The sequence below is a fragment of the Leptomonas pyrrhocoris genome (assembly GCF_001293395.1).
Source record: "Leptomonas pyrrhocoris isolate H10 chromosome Unknown, whole genome shotgun sequence".
Taxonomy (NCBI): Eukaryota; Euglenozoa; class Kinetoplastea; order Trypanosomatida; family Trypanosomatidae; genus Leptomonas; species Leptomonas pyrrhocoris.
In genome coordinates, this window is record NW_015438360.1 from 1,796,386 (window position 1) to 1,820,759 (window position 24,374).

Genomic DNA, 24,374 nt, shown 5'->3' on the forward strand with positions numbered 1-24,374 from the left:
CATCCACACACCTGCACTTGCGCTACAACTCGCGTGACGATCAGGAGAACGCGGCCGTCGCTCCAGTTTGGCCCCCTACCCCCTCCCCCTTCACTTCCTCACGGGTCGGCTCATTGGAGAGTATTTGCCTCACCGCAGTCCGCGATCGTAAGAAGAAAAAAGGGGCGACGAAAGATTCATAGAGCCTGTCCTTTTTTCTTTGCCCCTCACGCTTCACAATGGACACCGCTACGTGGACACCCAAGACGGTCGAAGACCTCCTCTTTCGACAGTACATCCAGGAGGAGGACGTAACGCGGCAGCTGCCGCCACCGCCGAAGGTGTCGAATGAGAACTTCCTCGAGAAGTACGACCAGGCCACCAGAATTCTCTTCTCGTACGTGCGCAACGGCCCGGTGTCGGCGCTGGCCTCGCAGAATGTGAACACCGCCGCTGGCAAATACGGTGGGGCGACACCGATGAAGGCGTTTGTGGGCCGCACGCCCGCCACGAAGCCCGTGCCGCCGGAGCCGTCGAAGGCCTTCTCTCGCACCGCCACGCCCACCCCGACCCCTCCGACGCCCCCGCCGCAGCCCTCGCAGCCGACTAGCACCGCCTCCGCAGCTCCGCCGAAGGGCACGATGGAATCTCCGCAGGCGTACCGGGTAAAGCGGCAGCGGGTAGAGTGGCCGCTGAACGTGCCGACGAATCAAATGCTGAAGAGCAACAGCCGATCGAAGGTAGCGCATCTCACGGCGAAGCGCGTGGCGGCCCAGCAAGGCGTGGACCCGGATCTTATCTTTATGCAGAATAGCGGCGATTTGCCTCTCCACACCATCTTCGCTCCGTTCCCGAAGGCGCTGCGGTCGGTGGCAGCGGTGCGCAACGCGAGCGGCGACTGGCGCGCGGATGCGTTCACCGTAGAGGAGGAGGACGCATACAAGAGTGATCTCGGCTACACGACGTTTGGGCCGAGCCAATGCGGCTACGGTAAGTGGCTGCCCTCGCAGCCATAGCCACGCAGCCCGACAGGCAGACACATTATATAGGTTTCCTTCTCGAACATGTTTCGTTTTTCGTCTTTGATTTGCTTTCTAGATCACTTAGACCTACTCAACTTTCGCTCTATTTTGTTTGTTCATCTGTAACTGTGCTGAGTTTTCTCGGTGCTTTTCTCCTCTAGACTTTTACCTCCTTTTTTCCCCTTAATTTGTTGTTTTCTTGGTAATGAGAGGTGCTCTTGTTCCCCAGCAGGAAAGAACTGAAACGGAACCGTCGCATTAGGAAGCCATCTTCTCCGTGCTTCGCAACTACGACGGCCATATTCGATTCTTTCGTTTTTCATTTCTTTTGCCGCCCGTGATTTCAATCAGAGCAGCAGCGCAGCGCTCCCCGTTGATCTGCGGTGTGTTGCTATGTGCATTTGATGGAAGAGGAGTGAAGACGTGCACGTCCGTTCTTCCAGCTGGATTTGGAATTGCGATGCTGTTGCCCATGCGGCGCATCGTCCACACATCTCCCTGAGAAGGCGGCAACCCGTGAAGGCGCCTTCTTCGAGCCTTCGTTCTCCTGAAAGGGAGAAAAGAAATGCGTTCATCATTTTGCTGCCTTCGTTTTAACTCCCTCCTTTTTTCGTCCTTCTTCAAATTGTCGTTTCCACACCTGAATTGATGGGCGAGGTGCAACGACGGAGCTACGGGAACGATCCTGCCTGCGGGTCTCCTGCACGCCGCGTGCAGAGCCACGGCAAGTGTCAGGCACCCCCACAAAACTAATAAAAGCATGCATATATTAAAAAAAAAAATAACATCTGTATACTTCGATCTCTCATTGGCTTTTCTGGCTCTCAACAACCGCGACATTCACATCAGCCCCGACCTTGTTTCGCAGATTCTCTGCTGGACCTGCGGTGCCGACGTCATCTACATGCGGTTTCCGCCGGGGACGCAGGTGTGGGTGCGATGCGACGACAGTGTGTGGTGGCCCGCAAAAGTGAAGGAGATGGACGCCGAGATGCGTGCTTTTCTGAGCGCTGACGAGGACTGCTGCGTCGAGTTCTATCACAGCCCCGGAGAGCTTTACCCTCTAGTCTCCTCGGACGACAGCCGCGTGTGCGTCTTTCACGCCCAGCCACAGGCACGCACGGCTGAAGAGGAGGAGTGGCTCGCAAACGAGGAGGTGAAGACGGCTGCGTCGAAGGCAGTGCGCGATCATCAGTGGCGCGAAGGTATGCACCCCTCTCCGGGGCCTCCACCACTTCCCCAACCCGCGTCCCTCCCCGTTACAGCTGCCGTGGCAGCCCCCACCCCCACCCCCACCGCAACGCCCTTCTCCGCTGCGGAGCTGCGTAACATCCAGGCGCTGCTCGGAGCCGTCGGACCGGAGATATCGTCACGGCTTCGCCAGCAGCTGCAGCACGCCCGCGTCTCCGTCGCATCGAGGGGCGTACAGAAAAAAGAGGCCAGCGAGCGGAAGTCCCGTAAACGGCAGCGGGCCGTCCCCAACACGCTTCCGTCGCCCTTCTCCAGCGCGGTGCAGCAGTGGCGGCACGACGTCGTTATGCCTCTTCCGGTGCGTAGCCCTCCGCTTCCTCCACTTACGTCGTCTGCAACCCTGGGAGCGAGCACCGGTGCGGCCGCCCCGGACCGGTCCAACTGGGAGGCCTCACCTCGCTCTTACCCCTCCACCCCGTCGGACTTTCCTCGAGTTCCTGCTGGAGAGGACAGCGATAGCGACGGCAGCGACGCCTTACCTTTCGTCCCGGCGGCACGGCGGCACGTCTTGGAGGTTCTGCGTCACGAGGTCTTCGACAACCCCGCCAGATTCGTTCTGTCTCCCGTCTTCCACTTTGTGGAGCTGCTCGGCGCCGTAGCGGTGGAGAATCGAAGTCTGACCACGACGCTGCCGTCGCCACGTGCGGTGCGTGAAACCCCCGCCAACGGCTTTTCGCCGCATCGCCGTGTTTTGTTGGTGCCGCTGACGGAGGACTACGACCACACGACGGGTTGGATGGTGCCGATGGAGTTGGACGGCGTGTCGCTGTCCATGTCGCTTTACATCGATGGCGCGCTGGTGCCGCTGCCGCCCAACTGGCAGCTCTCACCCGCGAAGGAGGCGTCGGCGGTCAAGACGGCCGTCACTATGGACGTCACCGACGCTGTGCTCGGCGCAACAAGAGATCTGTTTTCACTGAGCGTTGTCTTTTCGGGGGATGTGGAGGCAATGGAAATGTGGCGCGGTGTGATCGCGTGCGTGTTGGTGGAGGATATTGGGCTTTCGCGGCTCGGGGAGCGCATCGTCTCCACGTACCGTAAGCCGCGCCTCACCTCCGCCTCCCGCTCTCCGTCGCACACGCGAGGCGATCGCAGCCTCGTCGACATCACCGAGGCGTCGGTCAAGGTTCAATGCCCCATCACCACCCTCACCATGGAGATCCCAGTCCGGAGTGTGTACTGCGAGCATCTACAATGCATGGAATTGGCAGCGGTGCTGATCCAGTCTGTGCGACAAAACGTGTGGAACTGCCCGCTGTGCAACGCCGCCATGAAGCCGGAGGACATCTGCGTGAATTATCGCCTGAAGGACTGGATCGCCTCCCATCCGCAGCAGCTGTCGCGCGTGGAGTTCGTCGTGGAAACGACGGCGGGAACTCCGTTGAAGGTCGTCTACAGAGCAGCGAAGGAGCGCGACGACGCCGCGGTGGAGGTGGTCGACGACGACGACTGATTCCATTCCTTCCTTACTCACGCACAGACCCCCACATACAAATACGCGTAGAGGGTTGGGAAGGAAAGCACGCTGCTGCGAGGTTGGGTGTATTATATCTTTACCGGAGCCCCCCAACAAGAAGCTAAACACGGTGGCCGAGGAAGATCGCGAACAATGAAAAGGAACACAACCCCGCGCTTCAGCCGCTCAGCAATTTCTTCACTCCGGCTCGGAGTGCCGCCTCACAGAAGCAATCGACGCTTTTAATGATCAATCGCCGATCTGCCTTTGTTGCTATGGAGGGCACTTCAACGGTGCTCTATCAAACAACAAAGAAAGCGTTTTGCGTCCACCTGGAGCGAACTTTCATTTCAGTGGACCTGTATTGGAAAAATCAACAACAATCCAAACGAAAAGCACGTTCCCCCCGTGCGGTCTCAAACGCCAGCGCCTATGAACTGCATTTTCAAGCACACTCTCTTCTCCCCTTGTTTCGCTGACCTCGCCTCACTTCAATTCATTCATACCATCCACAATGCTAGCAACTAATCTACGCCTATTTGTTCTTCACCACAATGTCTCTCCACACCATTCTCTTTTCCTCCGAGCACGTGACGGAGGGGCACCCCGACAAGCTGTGCGATCAGGTATCTGACGCCGTGCTCGACGCGTGCCTCGCCGGCGACCCGTTCTCGAAGGTCGCGTGCGAGACGTGCGCCAAGACGGGCATGGTGATGGTGTTCGGCGAGATCACGACCAAGACGATCCTCGACTACCAGAAGGTCATCCGTGACACGATCAAGGACATCGGCTTCGACTCCGCGGACAAGGGTCTCGACTACGATTCGTGCAACGTGCTGGTGGCGATCGAGCAGCAGTCGCCGGATATCTTCCAGGGCCTGGGCGATTTCGAGGGCGAGAACTTAGGCGCCGGCGACCAGGGCATGATGTTCGGCTACGCGACGGACGAGACGGAGTCGCTGATGCCGCTGACGTACGAGCTTGCGCGCGGCCTTGCGAAGAAGATTAGCGAACTGCGCCGCGACGGCACCCTTGCGTGGGCCCGCCCGGATGCGAAGACGCAGGTGACGGTGGAGTACGACTACGACACGCGTGAGGGCAAGCAGGTGCTGACGCCGAAGCGCGTTGCCGTGGTGCTGATCTCCGCGCAGCACGACGAGCACGTGACGAATGAGAAGATCCGCGAGGACCTGATGGAGAAGGTGATCAAGGCTGTGATCCCCGCGAACATGCTGGACGCGGACACGAAGTACTGGCTGAACCCGTCTGGCCGCTTCGTGCGCGGCGGCCCGCACGGCGACGCCGGTCTGACTGGCCGCAAGATCATCGTGGACACGTACGGCGGCTGGGGTGCGCACGGTGGCGGTGCCTTCTCGGGCAAGGACCCCTCCAAGGTGGACCGCTCCGCCGCCTACGCGGCCCGCTGGATCGCGAAGTCGATCGTTGCGGGTGGTCTGGCCCGCCGCTGCCTGGTGCAGCTGGCGTACGCCATCGGCGTAGCGGAGCCGCTGAGCATGCACATGGAGACGTACGGGACCGGCAAGTACGACGACGCGAAGCTGCTGGAGATCGTGAAGAAGAACTTCAAGCTTCGCCCGTACGACATCATCCATGAGCTGAACCTGCGTCGCCCGATCTACTACGAGACCTCCCGCTTCGGTCACTTCGGCCGCAAGGACGAGACCGGCAAGGGCGGCTTCACCTGGGAGGTGCCGAAGAAGCTTGTGGAGTAGATAGTTGAAGGAGGTTTCGAAGTGTGCACGTCAACCGACACGAAGCGAGGCGTGGCGGCAGAGAGACCCTTTCGTTTTTCTCTTTCTCTCGAGGGAGCCGCAGCAGTGACCGTCTGAAACGGAATAGCACAAAATGCCCACGACGCGGTGTTCGTCGTGGCGCCTGACGCTGATGAGACTTTTCGAAGAAAAAAGCTTTATGTTTGTTGTGTTTTCCTATTTTAGTGTACGCGCTTTTTCATACCTCCATCTTAAGTAAGTACCCTTTGTTTTTGTTTTTCTTTTCTTTTATTACTTTTGATGTGGGTGCACACGGATGCGTCGGTGGCTCCGTGGGCACAGAAATATCTGTTTTCTGGGCCAAACGCGTGGCTTGTGCGGCGGGCTGCTCTCCGCTTCTGCGGCAACGGCCACAGTGTTCTCTTTATTCCTTCCGAGCGAGAGCGCGTTCGTTTTTTTCTTCTTTCTTTTTCGTTTTGTGACCGGAAAACTAAAAAAAAGTCCGCTCACGTTACCAAGGTGCGTTCTCTCTTTTCCACTCTGCGTGGAAGAGAATGACCAAGGCTTCCGTGGTTTATCTTGCCTCTTATTGTGTGAAAGCATCGAGTTGTAGAAGAAGAAGCAACGGAGACAGCCGCCGTCCCACACGCACGTACTCACCCGCACACACACGCTCCAATTCCTTTTCCACGCGCAATGTCGATGCGAAATCGTTGGGTAACAGACTTTTTCTCATGTTTCGGCAGTGTTGCGCGGTCAGGAGGCCACGCTTAATTTCCTTTCTCAGTTATGATTCTTATTTTTTTCTTCTTGGTTTTCTCCCCGATAAATAGGGCCAAGATCTTCTTTTCTCTTTGTCAGTGAACTTCGACTCTTGGTGACTCATCTTCTAAGCGCCAAACAAGAGAGCCACAAATGCCCTCAAAAGAGAATCTCTGGTGTTTGTTAGACATCTGTACTGGACTGCATCTCAGCGGATTTCGTTGAGGTTTCGCCTGTTTCGATGACGCTGTTGTGACCTCCACCGCCGCGCTTCCCGGGTCCCTCTGCGCAAAGGCAAACCACAATCTCTTCCTTTTTTTTTTCCTCCCTCATTTGAGAAGAGACAACAAGTTCATCTTTCAGTGGACGAGTTTGAGCAACCTTTGCATTCGCTCTCGTTAGTTCTAAAAAAGAAAAGAGAAACATATTTTTTTCACTACCTCTCTTCTCCTTTCACTTCTTCTTGTTTCTTCCATGTCTTCTTTTTCTTTGCGTTTTGTGCTGTCGCTTTCCCTTGAGCGCTGCTGAAAGTAATATCTTTATCTGTGCCAAATCATTTAACTTCGCTTTTCCACACATCATACAAGTGTCTCAAACTGGTATAATTCTCCTTTTTTTTTCTCGAAAGCAGTCAAATCGTTCAATCGGAAGAATAAATCTAGCTTTTTCCACGTAACTTCCTTTTACAATGTCTCTCCACACCATTCTCTTTTCCTCCGAGCACGTGACGGAGGGGCACCCCGACAAGCTGTGCGATCAGGTATCTGACGCCGTGCTCGACGCGTGCCTCGCCGGCGACCCGTTCTCGAAGGTCGCGTGCGAGACGTGCGCCAAGACGGGCATGGTGATGGTGTTCGGCGAGATCACGACCAAGACGATCCTCGACTACCAGAAGGTCATCCGTGACACGATCAAGGACATCGGCTTCGACTCCGCGGACAAGGGTCTCGACTACGATTCGTGCAACGTGCTGGTGGCGATCGAGCAGCAGTCGCCGGATATCTTCCAGGGCCTGGGCGATTTCGAGGGCGAGAACTTAGGCGCCGGCGACCAGGGCATGATGTTCGGCTACGCGACGGACGAGACGGAGTCGCTGATGCCGCTGACGTACGAGCTTGCGCGCGGCCTTGCGAAGAAGATTAGCGAACTGCGCCGCGACGGCACCCTTGCGTGGGCCCGCCCGGATGCGAAGACGCAGGTGACGGTGGAGTACGACTACGACACGCGTGAGGGCAAGCAGGTGCTGACGCCGAAGCGCGTTGCCGTGGTGCTGATCTCCGCGCAGCACGACGAGCACGTGACGAATGAGAAGATCCGCGAGGACCTGATGGAGAAGGTGATCAAGGCTGTGATCCCCGCGAACATGCTGGACGCGGACACGAAGTACTGGCTGAACCCGTCTGGCCGCTTCGTGCGCGGCGGCCCGCACGGCGACGCCGGTCTGACTGGCCGCAAGATCATCGTGGACACGTACGGCGGCTGGGGTGCGCACGGTGGCGGTGCCTTCTCGGGCAAGGACCCCTCCAAGGTGGACCGCTCCGCCGCCTACGCGGCCCGCTGGATCGCGAAGTCGATCGTTGCGGGTGGTCTGGCCCGCCGCTGCCTGGTGCAGCTGGCGTACGCCATCGGCGTAGCGGAGCCGCTGAGCATGCACATGGAGACGTACGGGACCGGCAAGTACGACGACGCGAAGCTGCTGGAGATCGTGAAGAAGAACTTCAAGCTTCGCCCGTACGACATCATCCATGAGCTGAACCTGCGTCGCCCGATCTACTACGAGACCTCCCGCTTCGGTCACTTCGGCCGCAAGGACGAGACCGGCAAGGGCGGCTTCACCTGGGAGGTGCCGAAGAAGCTTGTGGAGTAGATAGTTGAAGGAGGTTCGAAAACGCGTCTCACCTTCCGCGAACGTTTTTTTTTTCGTCTAAGAACTTTTGTGCTTTCATTTTTTCTTTCGGTTGTCACAGCTGTGAGTTTCCCTTTGGAGCATGTTATGTGTGAATGAAACGTCCTTGTCTCACTCCAATCGATGCTCACCCTTTCCTCTTCTTTTTTTTTCCTTATTGTTTTCAATCGCTGATCACGTTGGGTAACAAACGTGTGATGCATTGTGAACCGTGTGCGCTTGCTTTCTCTTTCTCTCTTTTCCCGTTTCCTAACTGAAGCTTTTTTTTATCTCCTGGGTTGTGCTGAACACCATCGTCAGCGGTGCGAAAACCCCTCGTGTGCATGATCAAGAGGAAGAAGCGTTTGTTAACATGCGCGAATCGTATTGACGACAGATGTATACATGCCTTGCGAACGGCGGTTTGTTCCTCTTGTTTTTCAATCACTCACCTCGTCTCACCTGTGCGCTGGCACCATGAAAAAGAAAAACATGACGTCATTCAGAAAAGAAGTCAACACTATCGTGGCTTGGTGCAAAGCTCTTTGGTTGTAATGCGACTCTCTCAAGCACGTTGCACATCACGGTGGTTGTTCCAAGTCGAACAAGAAGGTTTGCTGTGGGCGTTTTTTGCCTGCTGACAATGAGTCCTTTTTTCGGAGGGGGGAGGGAGGGAGGTTTCCTGACAAATGCGAGGTGTTTGGCAACGATCATGCGCAGCCCGATTTCCGGTCGTTTCGCATCTTTGGCCGTTACAAAGATGTTTAAGCTTCCCACACGCTCTTTACTAAATTTATTTTTCTTCTTATTCTGATTTCCTGCTTTCCCTCTCTATCACCCCGTACGAATGCGCCTGAACACGTTGATGTTTATCCGCCACTTTTGAATACACGCGCCGCAGCTCTTCTTTGAAAACGGCGTGTGTGCGTCTGAGGAGCGTCAGGAAGAAAAAAGTAGATGATGCGCCACGCGAGACGCCTCCTGCAGTCTGATCGGCGCACCCGCCATCACATGATGGTGGATGGCGAGATCAACCCGCGCGAGTGGTTCAACTGGCACCCGAAGGAGTACCAGCCGTGGTACTTTGATCGGCACAAGTTCCTCTATGAGCAGGGTCAATACGCCGCCTATCACCACCTCCTGTGCCACCAGGCCTACCGGAAGGACATGGAACACCTCACCCGCTACCCCGAGCCGCGCACGTTCATCATCGACTGCCGCATGTCGCCTGCGAAGATGCATCGGTGGGTGCCGCACAGCAACTGGCTGCCGAGGGACGAGGTGGAGTATGCGCTGCAGCTGACCAACGAGGAGTTCATGGACATGTACGACTTCCCCAAGCCGGCGAAGGACGACGATGTGATTCTTGTCTCGCACAACGGCCTCGCCTCGGAGCAGGCGGGGTGGGAGTGGCGCAAGCAGTACTACCAGCACGTGTACAACTACCGCGGCGGCACGAATGAGCTGTTCGGCGAGGAGTACCAGGACTTCGTGTTGAAGGACCGCCTCGACGCGTGGAAGGGGCCGTATCCGCAGAAGAGCATCTTTGTAGACAAGTGGAGCAAGCGCAAGGTGCTTCTGCGCACCGGGCCGTTTGACCGCCAGTACGAGATGCAGGACTTCGCCCTCCCAGATTTGGAACTGGAGAAGCCGCGTCATTCCGAGGACGGGCCGCGACAGAACATGCCGTACGGTCTGCAGTGATGCTTGGTGATGAGGCCTGCGTTGGTGTTGTGAATGTGCGAGAAGGGAGCGACATGGAGAGAGGGACTCGATTTGATCGTCTTCTCAGCGCATGCGCGTCCGCGTTGGTTTGCGTTTGTTTCCTTTGTGCGCCCTTACGCTGGCTTCGGAAGCCGCGAAGGAAAGATACACGTGAACCGTCAACCGCCTGCGCTGGCGTGGAGGAGTTTTGATGTCTTGTATTCGTTCGTGATGCGTTGCACCGCAGGTACGCACCCTCCTCCCCCCCAAAAAAGAGTTTGCGTCTCGATGCATCCTTCATAAAAGTGAAAGGAGAGTGCACGTGACCCATCGCCAGCCCCTTCCACACCTGTTTCGCGATGCGAGTAGGAACAGGGAAAGTGGGCGAGAAAGCGCATCTCACACAACCGCAAAGACGACCGTTCTTTTTTTTCTTCTGCTTCCTTCAACTTCACGCAATCCTGTTGTTCCCCACTTAATTACCCTTAAGGATAATCCGTGGCTTTGCAAATAGAGGACAATCGAGGCACATCCGAACTCTCTCGCGCACACACAGGCGTGTACTCAACAGCGCATTTGCAGGGGTTCACATCACGGTTCGACCACCTCTCCTCCCTTGAATTATGGACACGTGCCGCCATCCTATTTAGCCCCTTAACATAACAATAATCTTTTTCGCTCTTCTCCGGTGTTTTCTGCTGAGGGGGCACCATCAGCTTAAAAGAAGAGCAACTCTCGCTGCCGCCATTCCCTTTGCCGGCAAACACCTTTGCATTTAATGCTGGGCAGACTTGTGCGCTCCTGCGGGGCGGTGGCGCACGCACCAGCCGCGTCGTGTCCGCTGTGGACGTCAATGCGCCTCTCGCAATCCCACAGCTCTGTGGTGAAGCGCCCCAGCAGACGGCGGTACGCGGCGGCCAACACACGCGGCCGTGTTGGCCAGGCGAAGGACCTGCTGACGTTGATGAAAGCGAAGCCTGCGGACGAGGCCAAGGCGTTCTACGACGGCCTCCTCCCACGCGACAAGCTCGACGTAGTGCGACTGCTGCATGAGAAGCGTAGGAAGCGGAAGAACGACCACAGCGCCAGCGCACTGCCCAAGTTCTACAGCGTCGTCTTCGAGAAGAATTACTTCTTCAGAGAAGAGGACGTGATCGAGGAGAGCACGCTGGGTCGTGGCCCGGGCGGACAGGCCACCAACCGCCGCATGCAGACAGCTATCGTGCGACACGTGCCTTCGCACATCATCGTTAAGTTCAGTCGCTTTCCCTCACTGTGGCTCAATCGACGTGCTGCACGTGAGCTGCTGAACCTGCGGCTGGAGGAGCACCTTCTGGGTCCGGCGTCACGTCTGGGCAAGGCGCGCGTGGCGCGAGAGCGACGTCAGCGTCGCCGACAACGCACGGTGGAGTACTTGACTCAAAAAGGCAGCCGCCTGCAGGCGAAGGAGGCGCACGATTGTCGCTGGGCCGCGTTTCTCGAGGGGACGGTGCCTTTGCCGGCGAGCGCCACCCAGCAGATGGGTTTGGCAGCGACAGGAGACCCTGTGACGGTGGCTCTATTGTTTGGTGCAGAGTGTCGCAGCTGGTGGCCCAAGGTGGCCGCTGCAGTGCACGCCGCTGTTGCCGCTGCCGCTGCGACGAGAGAAAGCAGCAAGAGGAACTTCGTCAAGGTGCCGCTGCTGCTGCGCCACCTCTTCCCTGCAACGTACGCCGGCGCCAGTAAAGCTGAACACGAGCAGTTTGAGAAGTGCAAGGCGAGCGAGACCGCACGGGCGAACGTTGCGCGCGCCTTTGTGTGCTTCTGCGAGCTCTTCGGGCTGCGACTGCGGTGGGATCCAGAGCGCCTTTCCAATGCATCGCACCAGCGATGCTCTCTCCAGAGGGATGGCTTGAACTGGGTGGAGTACCGCCCACGCATATGTCGCGATGGCCATCTCACCCTTGTAGCCCGAACATGTTGGCCACACGTGTACGTGAGTCTGCGCGAACTGAACATGCAGGCGGAAGCACGCGCCATTGTCGTCTTTCTCAAAAGAGAAGCGAAGTCTTCAGGTCACGGTGAGTCGGCGGCGTGGGCGCAGGAGGCGTTAGCGTGTCTCAAGCAGGCGGTGCGTGAGACTAGATCAAGCGACTCGCAAGACACTCACACCGAGGGAATCACAACCGACAATCCGGCGACTCACGCATCCGCAGTTTGATGCTGCACCTTCACCTCCACCAAAATTCCCCAATACTTTCCGCTTCTTCTTTTGCCGCGGCTTTGTGTGCTTGAAAAAAAAAGGCATCTCTTTCCTCGAGTGATCTGTCGGAGCAAGCACCAACGAGATGGGAGCGGCCTTTACTCTTTTTACCTTCTTTCTTTCTTCACACGCATCACCGCCACGGTGCACACGACAACAGAAACATCGGAGCTACAACACAAATTTGCACGTTTGCGTTTGTTATTGTCACTTTAAATGGCAAAACTGGTGTGGGCGCCGATGGCGATGCGCAGCTGAAAATGATAAGAAATATTGCGCTGAGCGCCTATTCACTTCCGCGAGGAGCGGAGGAGCTTCCGCCACTGTCCACTGCTAGCCAACCACAGTACCCTATTTTTCTCCCCTTCCCGTTTACTTCTCTGATGCTTTTCTTTGCTTGTGTCCGCACCTTCACGTGCCATACGTACGACACCGATACGCAGATTGGTTCGATCATCCATCAAGTCAAAATCTTTTTTTTTCCTCTACGAAGAGGACGCACTCCCATTTTCTCTCCCTTTCACCGCCGTCTCCTCCAAAAATATTAACGAAGAGGAAAGCAAACAAAAAAAGCTTCTTTGCGTGTGTGCTCCCTCAGCGTTTTTTCTTCTATTATTATTATTCGCTTTGATCAGTGTAACAGCTATTGACTATTTCTTTTCTCTTCTCTGTTTTCTGTTTGTTTTTCCCGTGATACAACATGGCAGCGTTCAGCCGTCTTCTCGGGGTGCAGCTCCCCTACATTGTGGAGGTGGGCATCTTCTTGGTCCTCGCCTACCTCACCGCCTGGGTGCTCACCGCCGTCATGTTCGCGCGGATTCACAAGTTTAAGATTCCCGGCCCCTTCTCGGCCCTGCCGATTGTCGGCGGCGTGATAACCATGATCAAGGACCCCTACGAGTTCTGGGAGCGCCAGCGTCAGTACGACCCCCACGGTTACAGCTGGCTGGCCATCCTGAACCAGTTTGTCGTCTTCGTCACCCGCGCCGACCTCTGCCACAAGATCTTTGCCACGAACAGCGATGACACCCTGACGCTGCAGCTGCACCCCAACGGCAAGGTGATTCTGGGTGACAACAACATCGCCTTCCAGAGCGGCCCCGGCCATAAGGCGCTGCGCTCGACCTTCATGAACCTCTTCACCACCAAGGCCCTCTCTCTCTACCTGCCGATCCAGGAGCGCCTGATCCACGAGCACCTGGCCCGGTGGGTGAAGGACTACCCGTGGGGCGGCGAGCCGCATGAGATGCGCATGAAGATCCGTGAGATGAACTGCGAGACCTCCCAGACCGTCTTCCTCGGCGAGCACCTGCACAACCGCGACGAGTTCACGTACAACTACAACATCATCACCCACGGCTTCCTCTCCGCGCCGCTGTACTTCCCCGGCACGGCCCTCTACAAGTCCGTGCAGGCCCGTAAGTTGGCCATGGTGGAGCTGCAGGCCGCCGTGCGTCGCAGCAAGGCCCGCATGTCGAAGCCGGACGCGGAGGCGCACTGCCTGCTGGACTTCTGGACGGCGACGGTGCTGGAGAAGGTGAAGGAGGCGGAGGAGGAGGGCGGCGAGGCACCGGCCTACTCGACGGACCACGCCATGGCTGACACGATGCTCGACTTCCTCTTCGCCTCACAGGACGCGTCGACTGCCAGTCTGACGATGATCACGACGACGATGGCGGACCGGCCGGAGATCCTCGAGCGCGTGCGCAAGGAGCAGACCCGCCTGCGCCCCAACAACGAGCCGCTCACCTACGACCTTGTGCAGGAGATGGCCTTCACGCGTCAGTGCGTGATGGAGCAGCTGCGCATCTTCCCGCCGGCGCCGATGGTGCCGATGAAGGCGCACAGCGACTTCCAGCTGGACGACAAGACGGTGGTGCCGAAGGGGAGCATGATCATCCCGTCGCTGGTGGCGTGCTGCCGCGAGGGCTTCTCGAACCCCGAGCAGTACGACCCCGACCGCATGGGCCCCGAGCGCCAGGAGGACCGCAAGTTCGCGAAGCAGTTCATCCCGTTCGGTGTCGGCCCGCACCGCTGTGTCGGCTACAACTACGCCATCAACCACCTCACGGTGTTCCTCGCCCTCATCGCGCACCACGTCGAGTGGCAGCGCACGCGCACCCCTGACTCCGACAAGGTCGTCTACCTCCCCACGCTCTACCCGTACGACTGCCTGCTGACGTGGCGCTACCGCAAGGGTATGGAGCCGAAGGAAAAGGCGGTGAAAGCCGAGTAAGATACTCGCGCACATGCCCACGCAGAGAAGTATCCCTTCCCATAGAGCGACGCCAGTACTCACGGTGCGGTAGTAAATAAAACAAAAAGAAGAGCCTTTTGTTTCCTTCTCCGTCTTGATCATTGCGGCGGAAGCAGACGCATAGCAGAGTGCGCGATGCCCTCCGTCTCCCCAGCACCTGCCCTCGCTGTGGGCTGGGGGGAGGGGGGCTTCAATTCCCTCCATTGAACAAAGTTGGAGACGCCGCCTGATACCGGCCCCGCTCCTTCTTCCTTCCGCTCTCTTTTGCAAGGAAGAAGAACCGCCGCCACCACAAAAGAAAATGAATTCGACGTGTCACCGCGCAGGTGCGACAGGAGAAAAGAAAATATTCGTTTTGGTTGGTTTTAAAGAGAAAAAGTCTTTATTATTTTTCCAAAGTAACGTGAACGGAGTGAAATGCTCCTCGCCTTTTTCATTTCAGCAAATTGCATCACGAAGAAAAGGACCGTATTGTTGTTTTTGAGCATATTTGCCTTCTAACTTACGAAAACCGACCAGGAGAGGAGAAGTTAAATGAGACGGAACAGTTTTCTGGCTGCGGTTTGTTGAGGCTTGCCGGCTTGCAGGGGCGATTATACACAGGTAAGCAAGCTCTGCGGTTTGTCTTTGTTTTCCTTCTCTTCCTTGGATGCCTCTGCGTGTCGTCTGGAGGACCCGTCAGCCATCACCGGCGGTTTTCACCCTTATATATCCTTAGCACCAAAAAACACCCAAAAAAATAAACGCACGGAGGCAAAGAAGAGCAGACCGACTTTTTGTTATCGACGTAGCTGCACCGTCTCACTTCCTCAGTCAGCAATAACACTTTGACCGGAATTACTTGGAGTGGTCCGAGCGTCCGTTTGCTGTCGAAGGCCCAAGTGAAGAACGGTGCCACCACGTGCCTGCTTTTCTTTTTCTTTTCTAACATCTGCATTTTTCGTCGAAAGACTGAACCCACAAAAATAAGGGTGAGAAACAGATGGGAGAAAGCCCCTTCTCTGCGATAGTGCTTGTCACGCACTCCAGCGGGTGCGCGTGCTTTAATGCACTGTGAAATAAACAAAAACAACCGCTCCTGTATGCCACTATTAAAGGAGAGTGAAAGAGAATACTACCGGAGGCTGTCATCCACGCCTCTCACTGTCGGCAACGCCTTTGTTTTTCCCCTCAAAATTATATATATATATTTGCGCACTTAGGGAAAGTGTAGAAATGTGTATTGATTTCCTTCGATGTCTTTTTTTTTTTGTGTTCCTGTATTCGCATTTCCGTTTGAGGCTGTGGCTCGTGTGTTGATGTCGCCACCGCGTGCAGATAAAACTGTTAAAGATAAGAGAGAAAGTTGCTTTGTGATGTTTTTTTGTTTTTCTTCCGTCTGTGCTTTCAAAGCTTGTTTGACACGTGACTTCCGGTAGTATTCCAAGTGAAAAGAGAAATGATAGGAAAGAAAGGAGAGGACAGGACGAGGGTGTCGGCTCACGTTGCATGCCTTTTTGGTTGGGATTGGTGCTTCGTGATACCGTTGCAGTTTCAAGCTCAGTAGGGACGGGACGAGAGGTGAGAGAGCGGGAAGACTCACAGTGCATCGTCGTCTTCTATACCCCTTGTTGCCCTCGCTTTTTTTTTTCTGCTTTCACCGCAGTTTTCAGCCTTACAAAGCGGATGTCCCCGTGCTTCTTTCGTTGTGTTGGTCTCGCTGCGTTTTGTTGTTCTTCGTTCCGGCGTGCGGCAACGGCCTCGCTTCCCTGCGGGGCTTTTGATCCTCCTCGCGATTCAGCTGCCAACGTTCGTGCGTAATCGCGTTGCCGCACAAGCGTCTCCACATGACACCACTACTATCTTTTTTTTTGATTCTCACTGCTCCTCTTCGTCTTTCGTTTGCTCACCTTTGCTAAACCAACAACACAGAGAAAAAACAACAACACGAGTGCTTGCTGGTTTGTTTGGTGTGTGTGCGTGCCAGTAAGTCATAAGCTTGTCGTACGCAAAAGGTTAGTTTCATAGTCGTGGTGTGCATCAGCGGATTTTCTGCTCGTTTTCGCTGAACGGACGTTCACAGGACTCCTGCCGTGGTCGTTCTGTGGTGGTTCCGTCAATCAAGATAATCACTGCCACTGTTACTCAAGAAATCGAACTTGGGTCTGGAATGACGGAGCAGGAAGCGTTGAGCGCGGCTGGCGTGGCCCCTGCGGAGCCCATGGACTCACAGCTTTACTACGTGCGCTACTACTCGGGACACACCGGCCGGTACGGTAACGAGTTTTTAGAGTTCGAAATCACCGACAACGGCACGCTCAAGTACGTGAACAACAGCAACTATAGAAACGAGTTCATCATCAAGAAGCAGGCGCGGGTTTCCCCTGCGGTCATTGATGAGCTGAAGAAGCTCGTTGTGCAGTACGGCGTGTGCGAGAGCGACGATGAGAAGTGGCCGACTCCGGATCGCAATGGGCGACAGGAGCTGGAGATCCACTTTGGCAACACGCACATCTCCCTCGTCACGAACAAGCTGACTTCCATCGGCGACATCCCGCAGAGCGCGGAGAGCGAAGGCTTAAAGAACTTCTACAACTTTGTCCGCGACGCGAAGGCGCTTATTTTTGCCCTCGTTTCGATCCACTTTAAGATCAAGCCGATCTAGGTGAGACTCCCGCTCTGCTGGGATATGAAAAGGCTTCCCAGTTGCACTATAATACGTTCACTTGTGTGGTAACGAGCGCTAAAGAGCGAGAGAGAAAAGTGTGAGAGACAAGACACTGCGTACACCAAGAAGTGCGGCGATGTGATTGCGTGGAGATGACTCCGTGTACGAAGCGAAGGTGACCCACCCACAGAGGCTGCGGTGACGCTCGGATTGAGCACGCAACGTGGTGAGGAATTCGCTGCACGCTGCGTTGCACACGATGCTCTCGCTGTCCATCAAGGTGTTCTGGCAGCACGCATGATATCTGGAATTTTTGGGATGGCTCTACCTCCCTCGTCTTCTCTTCATTTGCAGAGAGATGTGAGTTCCTCCCCTCCTCTTCTTTCCTCTTCCTTAGCCTGCGTATGGATCCCTTCACACTGCTTCGTCTCTTCTGCTTCACCTTTATCTCTATTCCCCTCCCCCCCCCCCCGCCTCGTGTTTGCTGGTGGTGCGTAGTGTGCTATGACAGTTACATGGAGCAGCGACACTTTATCTACCGAAATTTGTTAAATAACTAAACTTCCTTTACAGGCACAAAAGTAGCAGCCGTGATCGTTCACGCAAAACACAAAAGACCAGCAACAAAAAAAGACAGTAGCAAGAATCAGTATATAATGAAAAGGGACGCTCGGGCAGATAAGCAAAGGTAAACGTGCAAGTCGACCGTTGTTTTTCTTTAACCGTGTGTATGGTGTTCCTTTGTGTTCTCTCCCTCTCGTTCCTTTGTACCGAGTGTACCTATCATACTTAGTATTCCCTTCTTTTATTGTTTTAACTTCCTGACAACATCCCTACTGACGGTGTTGGCTTCTACCGCTTTGTCTCTTCGGTGTTTTTTCATCGTTTGAGGCGTACTGTACTGCAACTTAACCGAAAAAAGAGACAACGTTTTGCGAATATCTCCAAATAGCGTTGACAAGGGAAACTGTTCACCTTTTGTTTTGCTGTGTGACCTTCTGCGACGGCACCGGCAGCAGCGTGAACCATGTCCTTCTCCGTAAAAGGCGGGAGCTTTTCCTCCTCCCACCCCAGCCCAGGCCTGCACCCGTACGTGTCGCCTTCGCTGCTGCCGCAACAGCATGGCCAACAGGCGCCGCCGTCCTTCTCGCTGGGCGATGAGCAATACATTGGTGTGCCGAAGCGCATCGGGGTGGACCCCACCAAGTACAAAACAACAATTTGCCGCAACTGGGAGCAGACGGGTGCGTGCAACTTTCGTGGCTGCACCTTCGCGCACGGTGTCGAGGAGCTGCGGGCCCCGCTGCGGCCCGACGGACACACACCGATTCTCCGACCGCAGCACATTTCGCCCGGCGGCACCCCTCCGCTGCGCGCGGCCCAGCCGCCCCCACCGCCGCCCTCGGGTGGGCACTACACACTGGAACAGCTGCTCGACATGCTCTACAAGGAGGTGCTCCACCAACGCGAGCTCGTCACGGTGCATGTGGAGGCGAACACGACGCTCGAAGGGATGCTGCGCCGGGAGCACGCCCATCACGAGGAGGCGCGGCGGCAGCTCAGCGAACGCACACAGCAGTGCGACTTACTCGCGCGTGAGTTGCTGGCGCGCAATCTGCAGCTGCGCAAGGCTGCGGACACATCGCCTGAAATTAAAGCGCTGCTCGATCAGTGGGAGACGCAACTCGCCAGCTTCACCGAAATAGATGTGCGGAAGGACGATCTGCTCTTCACCACCACGGCAACGTCGTCCACAGACGACGGCGAGGACGCCGGCAAGGAGTACGAGAACGCTCGCATAGAAGAGCTACTTCGCGCTCTCCAGCGTTGAGAAGAACCTAAAGCGAAGACGTGCTTTCTTCTTTGATCGGCTGTTTCCTCTGCTCTCTCTTGGCCGCGAGGCGACCACACAAGCGGGAGACATTGAAGTCCTCCTTCTTTTAAGTTTCTTTTGCTTTCTACCCCTTTTATCTGTCTCTCCGAAGGATGTTCACTCTTTTCTTTTCCACTTCCACTTTCTCTTGTATGGTTGACATCTGATAGGTGCACGGGGACTGTGGGAAAGGCTGCCACACGTGGACACAATGACGGCCCTTTCCGGTTTGAACCGGCGCTGCATGGCAGGCGATGGAGTTCTGTTCCGTCGAGGAGAAGAGAGGGGGAAAGAATCTGACCGAGAAAAGCGCATCCGTTACGTTGGCGCTACTCCCAACACATAGAAGGGCAACAAGGCGGATGGTTGTGGCGACGCTCTTCTCTTTCGTTTTTCTCACCGCTCGCTCCGGACACAGGTGCCACGTTGTAAGTGACGCATGGCGACTGTGCCTTATTTCTCGTTGGTGCTTTCTGTATATATCTATATCTAGATGCGTGTTTGGTGCGAGTGTTTGATGCGGTGCCTCTTTCTCTCTCCCGCGCCCTCTCTCTCTTTCTATCTGTGTCGAGTGTGAAATGCGGAGTGTGTGTGTGTGTGTGTGCAGCGGCAGTTTTGGACGCCCGCAAAACTCTTCTCCGCTTCTCGTTTTTTATATTTTGGTACTGAGCAGTGGTTTCACCATACAACAGACACATTTCGTGCCCCGATGGCTTGGTTTTATGATGATTCGTCAAAAAAACACCGTTGCTTCCTATGCCACAAGGAAACGCGGTAGTAGAGCTTGCCTAAGTTTGTGTGTGTACGTGTGTTGATTGACCTGCGCGGGGAGCTCCCTTGCCGTGTTCGGCCTACGTCTTGTTGCTGAGACGCGTACATGCCAGTGCGACTGGCGCGTGCGCAGAGTACTGAAACATTTTTGTTTCGTTTTTTGTTTATAATTATTATTTCCTCTTGTTCTTTTCCCTCTGTCAAAGCTGGAAGGATGAATGGCGATTCGATGTCCGTTACTTACACAAGAAAGTATCATTTAATTAAAGGGCACAAGGAGGATACATGGATGGATTTGAGGACCAATCTCTTCTCTTTCCGCCCTTCGGCATTTCACGGTGAGTGACGACTGCAGTTTTTCATCGCTGCGTGTGCGCTGTGCGGCTCGCGGCAATTGACACGCATTAAAACCGCATTGAGTGCGTATGTGTGTGGGCAAGTGATTCGATGGAGACGTGGTGTCGAGCTGATGACGCTCGCCCCGTTTCCCTTTTGCATCGACTGCCGTGACGACTCACTTTTTGTGACTCGTTGGCCCTCTTCAACTCCTGCTCTTGCGCGTGCTTTCACAATTCTGACTCTTCCGTTTTCACGCAAGCCCAACGAAGCAGTTTTCGGCTTAAACCCTTTTCCACAGTTGTAGATAGAGGGTTGTAAAACAGTAGTGTTAATAGTTTTTTTCTCTATTCTATTTAGCAGGTACTGTTTTGTTTTTTAAAGGGTAGACGTGATTGTTTTCTCCATCGCACACGAATTCCGCCAAGGGGTTCATCTTCTCCAGTTTCTTCTTGTTTTCGGCGTTCTAGATTAGAACTCGTTGTGCGCGCTTGCGTTGCTGCCTTCGTTGTGTCCGTCGCATCGTGCGGGACAACGCCCTCTCCCCACGCCGCTCACACATTTCCGTTTCATCTCCTTTTGCTTTCGATCTTTGAATCTTTTTTATTTGTTTTTTCCTCCTCTCTCTCTCTCTCTCTCTTCCTTTGGAGGGCGCGTGCGTGTGTCTGCGGAATTCTCAACTTTAGCTGCCGTCACGATGGGCAAAACAAAGAAGCACGGGAAGCCGTCCAAGCCGACCTCCAAGAAGCCCAACAAGAATGATAAAAACAAGAGGAGGGCAAAATTCGTAGACCCGACCAGCAGCGTCAGTCGTGACGTACGCGAGAGCGTTGCGGCGCTGGTCGAGGAAATCGAGCGCGGTGAGCCCGTGGAGGAGGAGAAAAGGCACTCGATCGACAAGGCCGAGAGGAAGCGTCTGGAGCTGGCGGAGAAGGAAGGCATCTCCGTCAAGAGCGGCATGACGAAGAAGCAGGCAACCAAAATCGCAAACCGTCTCAAGGCGCAGCAGAGCGCCACCCACAACAGCGAAGGCGACCACGACGAGGAGAGCGACGAGGACGACGGCAACGGCACGGAGGAGGACTACAGCGATACCGCCAACGAACCCGCACGAGAGTACCGCAAAGGCGGCTACCACCACGTCGTGGTGGGCGAGATCTACAACAACCGCTACCGCATTGTCAAGAAGCTCGGCTGGGGTTACTTCTCCACCGTCTGGCTCGTGTGGGACTACGACAAGGAGCGCTACCAGGCAATGAAGATTCAAAAATCGGCGGCTAACTACAGCGAGGCGGCGTACGACGAGATCAAGTTGCTGACAGAGATTATGGAGGCGGACCCGCACAAGAACCACTGCTGTGCGCGCCTCAATGACTACTTCAAGCACGCTGGCCCGAACGGCACCCACGTGTGTATGGTCTTCGACGTGTACGGCGAGAACCTTCTCTCCTTGATGGAGCGCTACGAGTACCGTGGCATTCCCCTCCCCATCGTCAAGTGTATCGCGCGGCAGGTACTCATCGGGCTCGATCACATCAACACCATCGACATCATCCACACCGATCTGAAGCCTGAGAACGTGCTGCTGTCGACCCCGAAGCACTCCATCATCTCCCTCATGAAGCGCTTTCACCCCCCGCCGCTGCACCAGCGGCCGAAGCTGACGGAGAGGGACCCCAAGACGATGACCAAGTCGCAGCGTCGCCGCTACTACAAGAAACTGGCCAAGGAGGAACGGAAGACCCTCCTCGGCGAGGACCACAACGGTACCAACGACAGCGACGGTGATGACAGTAGCAGCGCCAACGGCGAGGTGGACTCGGAGGGCAGCAAGACGGACCCCGAGTGGGAGGTGGAGCGCTTTCACCACGTCATACTCGCCGACTTTGGCAATAGCTGCTGGACGTACAAGCAGTTCACGGACGAGGTGCAGACACGTCAGTACCGCTGTCCCGAGGTCATTTTGGGTGAGCCGTACTCCACACCGATTGACATCTGGTCGTGCGCGTGCATGCTGTTCGAGCTCATTACCGGCCAGTTTCTCTTCGACCCGAAGAAGGGCGATGACTACTCGCGGGATGAGGACCATCTCGCCCTCATGTCAGAGCTGCTCGGCGATCTGCCGGAGAGCATGCGTCTCGGCTCCGGCAAGTACCGTAGCTCCTACTACAACTCCAAGGGGGAGCTGCGTAACATCAAGGACCTGCAATACTGGAACTTGGAGGATGTGCTGCATCAGCGACACAAGTTCACCCGCAAAAAGGCGAAGGAGATTGCGGAGTTTCTGTTGCCCATGCTGGAATACTCTCCGGAGACGCGCGCCACGCCCGCTGCCATGCTGCGCGACCACGACGCCTTCTTCGACATCGAGGACGACGACTACGCACCGCTCTGCTTCGTCGACGAGGGCAGCGGGGACGAGGATGAAGAGGACGAGGACGAGGACGCCGACGCCGACAGCGAAGACTCAGCGGACTCCTACTCTTCTGCGTCCTCGAGCGAGCGGAAGCTGAGCCGCTCCCGGCAGGCCGACAACGACGCTGATAGAACGGAAACCTTCCGCTACTGGGAGGAGCACCCTATCTTAAATCGGTCGTATCTGGAGGAGCGGGGGCTGACGATTGGCGACATTCAGACAGTGCTGGCAGGCAACCTGCTAGAGAGTCGCGCGGCGCAGGAGGCGGCAGCGGAGGTCATTCGCCTCCTGTCGGAAGAGACGGATCGTCTCTCGACTGACCGCGGCAGCGACGGCCACGAGGCGGACAAGGAGGACGAGGGGGAGGGCAGCGACGACTACGAAGATGACAGCGACGACGCGCCTTCGCCAATTGCTGACGGCATCGCGAACGCTCATCACGACGGTGGTGATGTTGGTTGTGACAAAAAGGGTACCGTGGACGAGGAGAGCGACGCGGAGAGCGATGAGGAGAGCGATGAGGAGGGCGATGAGGAGGGCGATGAGGACGCACCACTGAGGAAGAATAATAATAAATAATTGTGGAACAAGAAGGACGTGGACCCAACGCTCTCTCGCCAGACAGGATCCTCGGCACACAAACATTGGACCGTTGTGTCAGGCACGACTGATGCTGGGCGGCGACCCAATCAATTATCGTGGTGCTCTCTTTGCTCTTCTTTCTTGTGTTCAACTTCTCGCTCGTTGGAGAGTGGTTGGAGAACGAAGAAGAGCATCGAGAACATATTGTGTTTGCCATCGTTTTTTGTTTTATAGATAACTGCTGTGATTTTTCTTCTTCTTTATCTTGGAAGGGTTGATGGTGCTTTCCAGTTGGTGCGCCTTTCGAGTTGCCCACTTGCCGTTGGGCTCAGATCTACGTTTCACTGCGTGGTATCCGTATGTTTAATAAACGTTTCTGCATCGACAACACCGGTGGTTGAGTCCCTCTCTGGTTCAAGCAGCCGAAAGAAGGGAAATTGAACGACAGGAGAGCATCGATGGAAAAAGTTGCGTTTGCGCTTCTTTGATATGTCCTTCTCCCCTCCTTTCATCAAAAGCCGCGTGCTTCACAGCGCACGACACCGTAGTGCAGTCTCCTCTTTCACGTGTAACGGACACTTCTCTCCCTTCTCTTCCACGCCTCTCCAACGCAACTGTTTTTCTCTTTCCTTTTGCCACTTCCCTCGCGTTCCTTAACACGCACATACAAACAACTCCATTCGAAACGCTTGCGCCCCCCCCCCCCACACACACACACACACACACGCTCGTCTTCAAAAACAACGACACTAACAATTTCATCAATAGGTAACCAGAATGTCCAAGAAGCAGGAAGTCAAGGTCTACGGCCCGAACGTGCCGAAGGACGAGCTCGTGTACGGCGTCGTGCACATCTTCGCCTCCTTCAATGACACCTTCGTCCACGTGACGGACACGTCGGGCCGCGAAACGTACGTGAAGGTCACCGGCGGCATGAAGGTGAAGGCGGACCGCGATGAGTCGTCGCCCTACGCCGCCATGATGGCTGCCCAGGACGTGGTGGCCCGCTGCAAGGAGTGCGGCATCACTGCCCTGCACGTCAAGATGCGCGCCGTCGGCGGTGTGCGCACCAAGTCCCCTGGCCCCGGCGCGCAGGCCGCCCTCCGCGCCCTCGCCCGTGCTGGCATGAAGATCGGCCGCATCGAGGATGTCACCCCGATCCCGACCGACTCCACCCGCCGCAAGGGCTCCCGCCGCGGTCGCCGTCTGTAAGCTCTGCTGGCGCGGCAGACCACTGGAACTCTGGTCTTTCTTTTCTTATTATTTATTGATTTCATGCTCGAATTTTACCAACCAAAAAGATGGAGGAGCGGCGACAAATTTCTTTTGTCCCCCAGCCGTGCCGTGCTTTTCTGCCTCAGAGTGCGTCATCACACCTTTTGAGCGGTGCAGACGTGGAAGAGAAAGAAGGCGGCGTCGTCTGCGCGGCGGGTGCCTCTGTACGCTGGATCAGTTCCC

General features: G+C 55.8%; 11 protein-coding genes across 19 annotated transcripts; all 11 read left to right on the top strand.

Annotated features, from left to right (window-relative positions):
- Positions 1–42: 42 nt before the first annotated feature.
- Positions 43–995, top strand: ABB37_03106 (chromosomal passenger protein putative (CPC1); the record flags this gene model as incomplete). The annotated part of the gene is made up of 1 exon (XM_015800333.1): positions 43–995. Exon 1 carries the CDS (start codon positions 219–221, stop codon positions 993–995), a length of 777 nt encoding a protein of 258 aa, XP_015661935.1. The 5' UTR covers positions 43–218.
- Positions 996–1,656: 661 nt separating this feature from the next.
- On the top strand, positions 1,657–3,705 carry ABB37_03107 (lorien protein; the record flags this gene model as incomplete). Its single annotated transcript, XM_015800334.1, has 1 exon — positions 1,657–3,705. The coding sequence occupies exon 1, from the start codon at positions 1,762–1,764 to the stop codon at positions 3,703–3,705; it is 1,944 nt and encodes a 647-aa protein (XP_015661936.1). The 5' UTR covers positions 1,657–1,761.
- Positions 3,706–4,227: 522 nt separating this feature from the next.
- On the top strand, positions 4,228–6,354 carry ABB37_03108 (S-adenosylmethionine synthetase (METK1)). Its single transcript, XM_015800335.1, has one exon. The coding sequence runs from the start codon at positions 4,263–4,265 to the stop codon at positions 5,439–5,441; it is 1,179 nt and encodes a 392-aa protein (XP_015661937.1). The 5' UTR covers positions 4,228–4,262; the 3' UTR covers positions 5,442–6,354.
- A 537-nt stretch (positions 6,355–6,891) lies between these two features.
- Positions 6,892–8,070, top strand: ABB37_03109 (S-adenosylmethionine synthetase (METK1); the record flags this gene model as incomplete). The annotated part of the gene is made up of 1 exon (XM_015800336.1): positions 6,892–8,070. One exon carries the CDS (start codon positions 6,892–6,894, stop codon positions 8,068–8,070), a length of 1,179 nt encoding a protein of 392 aa, XP_015661938.1.
- Positions 8,071–8,987: 917 nt separating this feature from the next.
- On the top strand, positions 8,988–9,792 carry ABB37_03110 (putative mitochondrial hypothetical protein; the record flags this gene model as incomplete). The annotated part of the gene is made up of 1 exon (XM_015800337.1): positions 8,988–9,792. The coding sequence occupies exon 1, from the start codon at positions 9,046–9,048 to the stop codon at positions 9,790–9,792; it is 747 nt and encodes a 248-aa protein (XP_015661939.1). The 5' UTR covers positions 8,988–9,045.
- Positions 9,793–10,280: 488 nt separating this feature from the next.
- On the top strand, positions 10,281–11,992 carry ABB37_03111 (hypothetical protein; the record flags this gene model as incomplete). 2 transcript variants are annotated; one of them, XM_015800338.1, is made up of 1 exon in its annotated part: positions 10,281–11,992. In XM_015800338.1, exon 1 carries the CDS (start codon positions 10,571–10,573, stop codon positions 11,990–11,992), a length of 1,422 nt encoding a protein of 473 aa, XP_015661940.1. In that variant the 5' UTR covers positions 10,281–10,570. The 2 variants fall into 2 exon arrangements, with proteins under 2 accessions (XP_015661940.1, XP_015661941.1); XM_015800339.1 differs by having other exon boundaries at positions 10,305–11,992.
- Positions 11,993–12,475: 483 nt separating this feature from the next.
- On the top strand, positions 12,476–14,270 carry ABB37_03112 (cytochrome p450-like protein; the record flags this gene model as incomplete). 2 transcript variants are annotated; one of them, XM_015800340.1, is made up of 1 exon in its annotated part: positions 12,476–14,270. In XM_015800340.1, the coding sequence occupies exon 1, from the start codon at positions 12,735–12,737 to the stop codon at positions 14,268–14,270; it is 1,536 nt and encodes a 511-aa protein (XP_015661942.1). In that variant the 5' UTR covers positions 12,476–12,734. The 2 variants fall into 2 exon arrangements, with proteins under 2 accessions (XP_015661942.1, XP_015661943.1); XM_015800341.1 differs by having other exon boundaries at positions 12,526–14,270.
- Positions 14,271–16,200: 1,930 nt separating this feature from the next.
- ABB37_03113 (putative mago nashi-like protein) lies at positions 16,201–16,935 on the top strand (the record flags this gene model as incomplete). The annotated part of the gene is made up of 1 exon (XM_015800342.1): positions 16,201–16,935. The coding sequence occupies exon 1, from the start codon at positions 16,441–16,443 to the stop codon at positions 16,933–16,935; it is 495 nt and encodes a 164-aa protein (XP_015661944.1). The 5' UTR covers positions 16,201–16,440.
- A 499-nt stretch (positions 16,936–17,434) lies between these two features.
- On the top strand, positions 17,435–18,769 carry ABB37_03114 (putative zinc finger-domain protein; the record flags this gene model as incomplete). Of its 3 annotated transcripts, none has more annotated exons than XM_015800343.1 (1): positions 17,435–18,769. In XM_015800343.1, the coding sequence occupies exon 1, from the start codon at positions 17,966–17,968 to the stop codon at positions 18,767–18,769; it is 804 nt and encodes a 267-aa protein (XP_015661945.1). In that variant the 5' UTR covers positions 17,435–17,965. The 3 variants fall into 3 exon arrangements, with proteins under 3 accessions (XP_015661945.1, XP_015661946.1, XP_015661947.1); XM_015800344.1 differs by having other exon boundaries at positions 17,828–18,769; XM_015800345.1 differs by having other exon boundaries at positions 17,859–18,769.
- Positions 18,770–18,921: 152 nt separating this feature from the next.
- On the top strand, positions 18,922–22,913 carry ABB37_03115 (putative serine/threonine-protein kinase putativeprotein kinase; the record flags this gene model as incomplete). 3 transcript variants are annotated; one of them, XM_015800346.1, is made up of 1 exon in its annotated part: positions 18,922–22,913. In XM_015800346.1, the coding sequence occupies exon 1, from the start codon at positions 20,616–20,618 to the stop codon at positions 22,911–22,913; it is 2,298 nt and encodes a 765-aa protein (XP_015661948.1). In that variant the 5' UTR covers positions 18,922–20,615. The 3 variants fall into 3 exon arrangements, with proteins under 3 accessions (XP_015661948.1, XP_015661949.1, XP_015661950.1); XM_015800347.1 differs by having other exon boundaries at positions 19,417–22,913; XM_015800348.1 differs by having other exon boundaries at positions 20,179–22,913.
- Positions 22,914–23,632: 719 nt separating this feature from the next.
- On the top strand, positions 23,633–24,201 carry ABB37_03116 (40S ribosomal protein S14). 3 transcript variants are annotated; one of them, XM_015800349.1, is made up of 1 exon: positions 23,633–24,201. In XM_015800349.1, exon 1 carries the CDS (start codon positions 23,694–23,696, stop codon positions 24,126–24,128), a length of 435 nt encoding a protein of 144 aa, XP_015661951.1. In that variant the 5' UTR covers positions 23,633–23,693; the 3' UTR covers positions 24,129–24,201. The 3 variants fall into 3 exon arrangements, with proteins under 3 accessions (XP_015661951.1, XP_015661952.1, XP_015661953.1); XM_015800350.1 differs by having other exon boundaries at positions 23,683–24,201; XM_015800351.1 differs by having other exon boundaries at positions 23,691–24,201.
- Positions 24,202–24,374: the final 173 nt, after the last annotated feature.

Excerpts from the sequence above, each read along its gene's own strand:
- ABB37_03108 (XM_015800335.1), top strand. The coding sequence starts at position 4,263 with ATGTCTCTCCACACCATTCTCTTTTCCTCCGAGCACGTGACGGAGGGG.
- ABB37_03116 (XM_015800349.1), top strand. The coding sequence starts at position 23,694 with ATGTCCAAGAAGCAGGAAGTCAAGGTCTACGGCCCGAACGTGCCGAAG.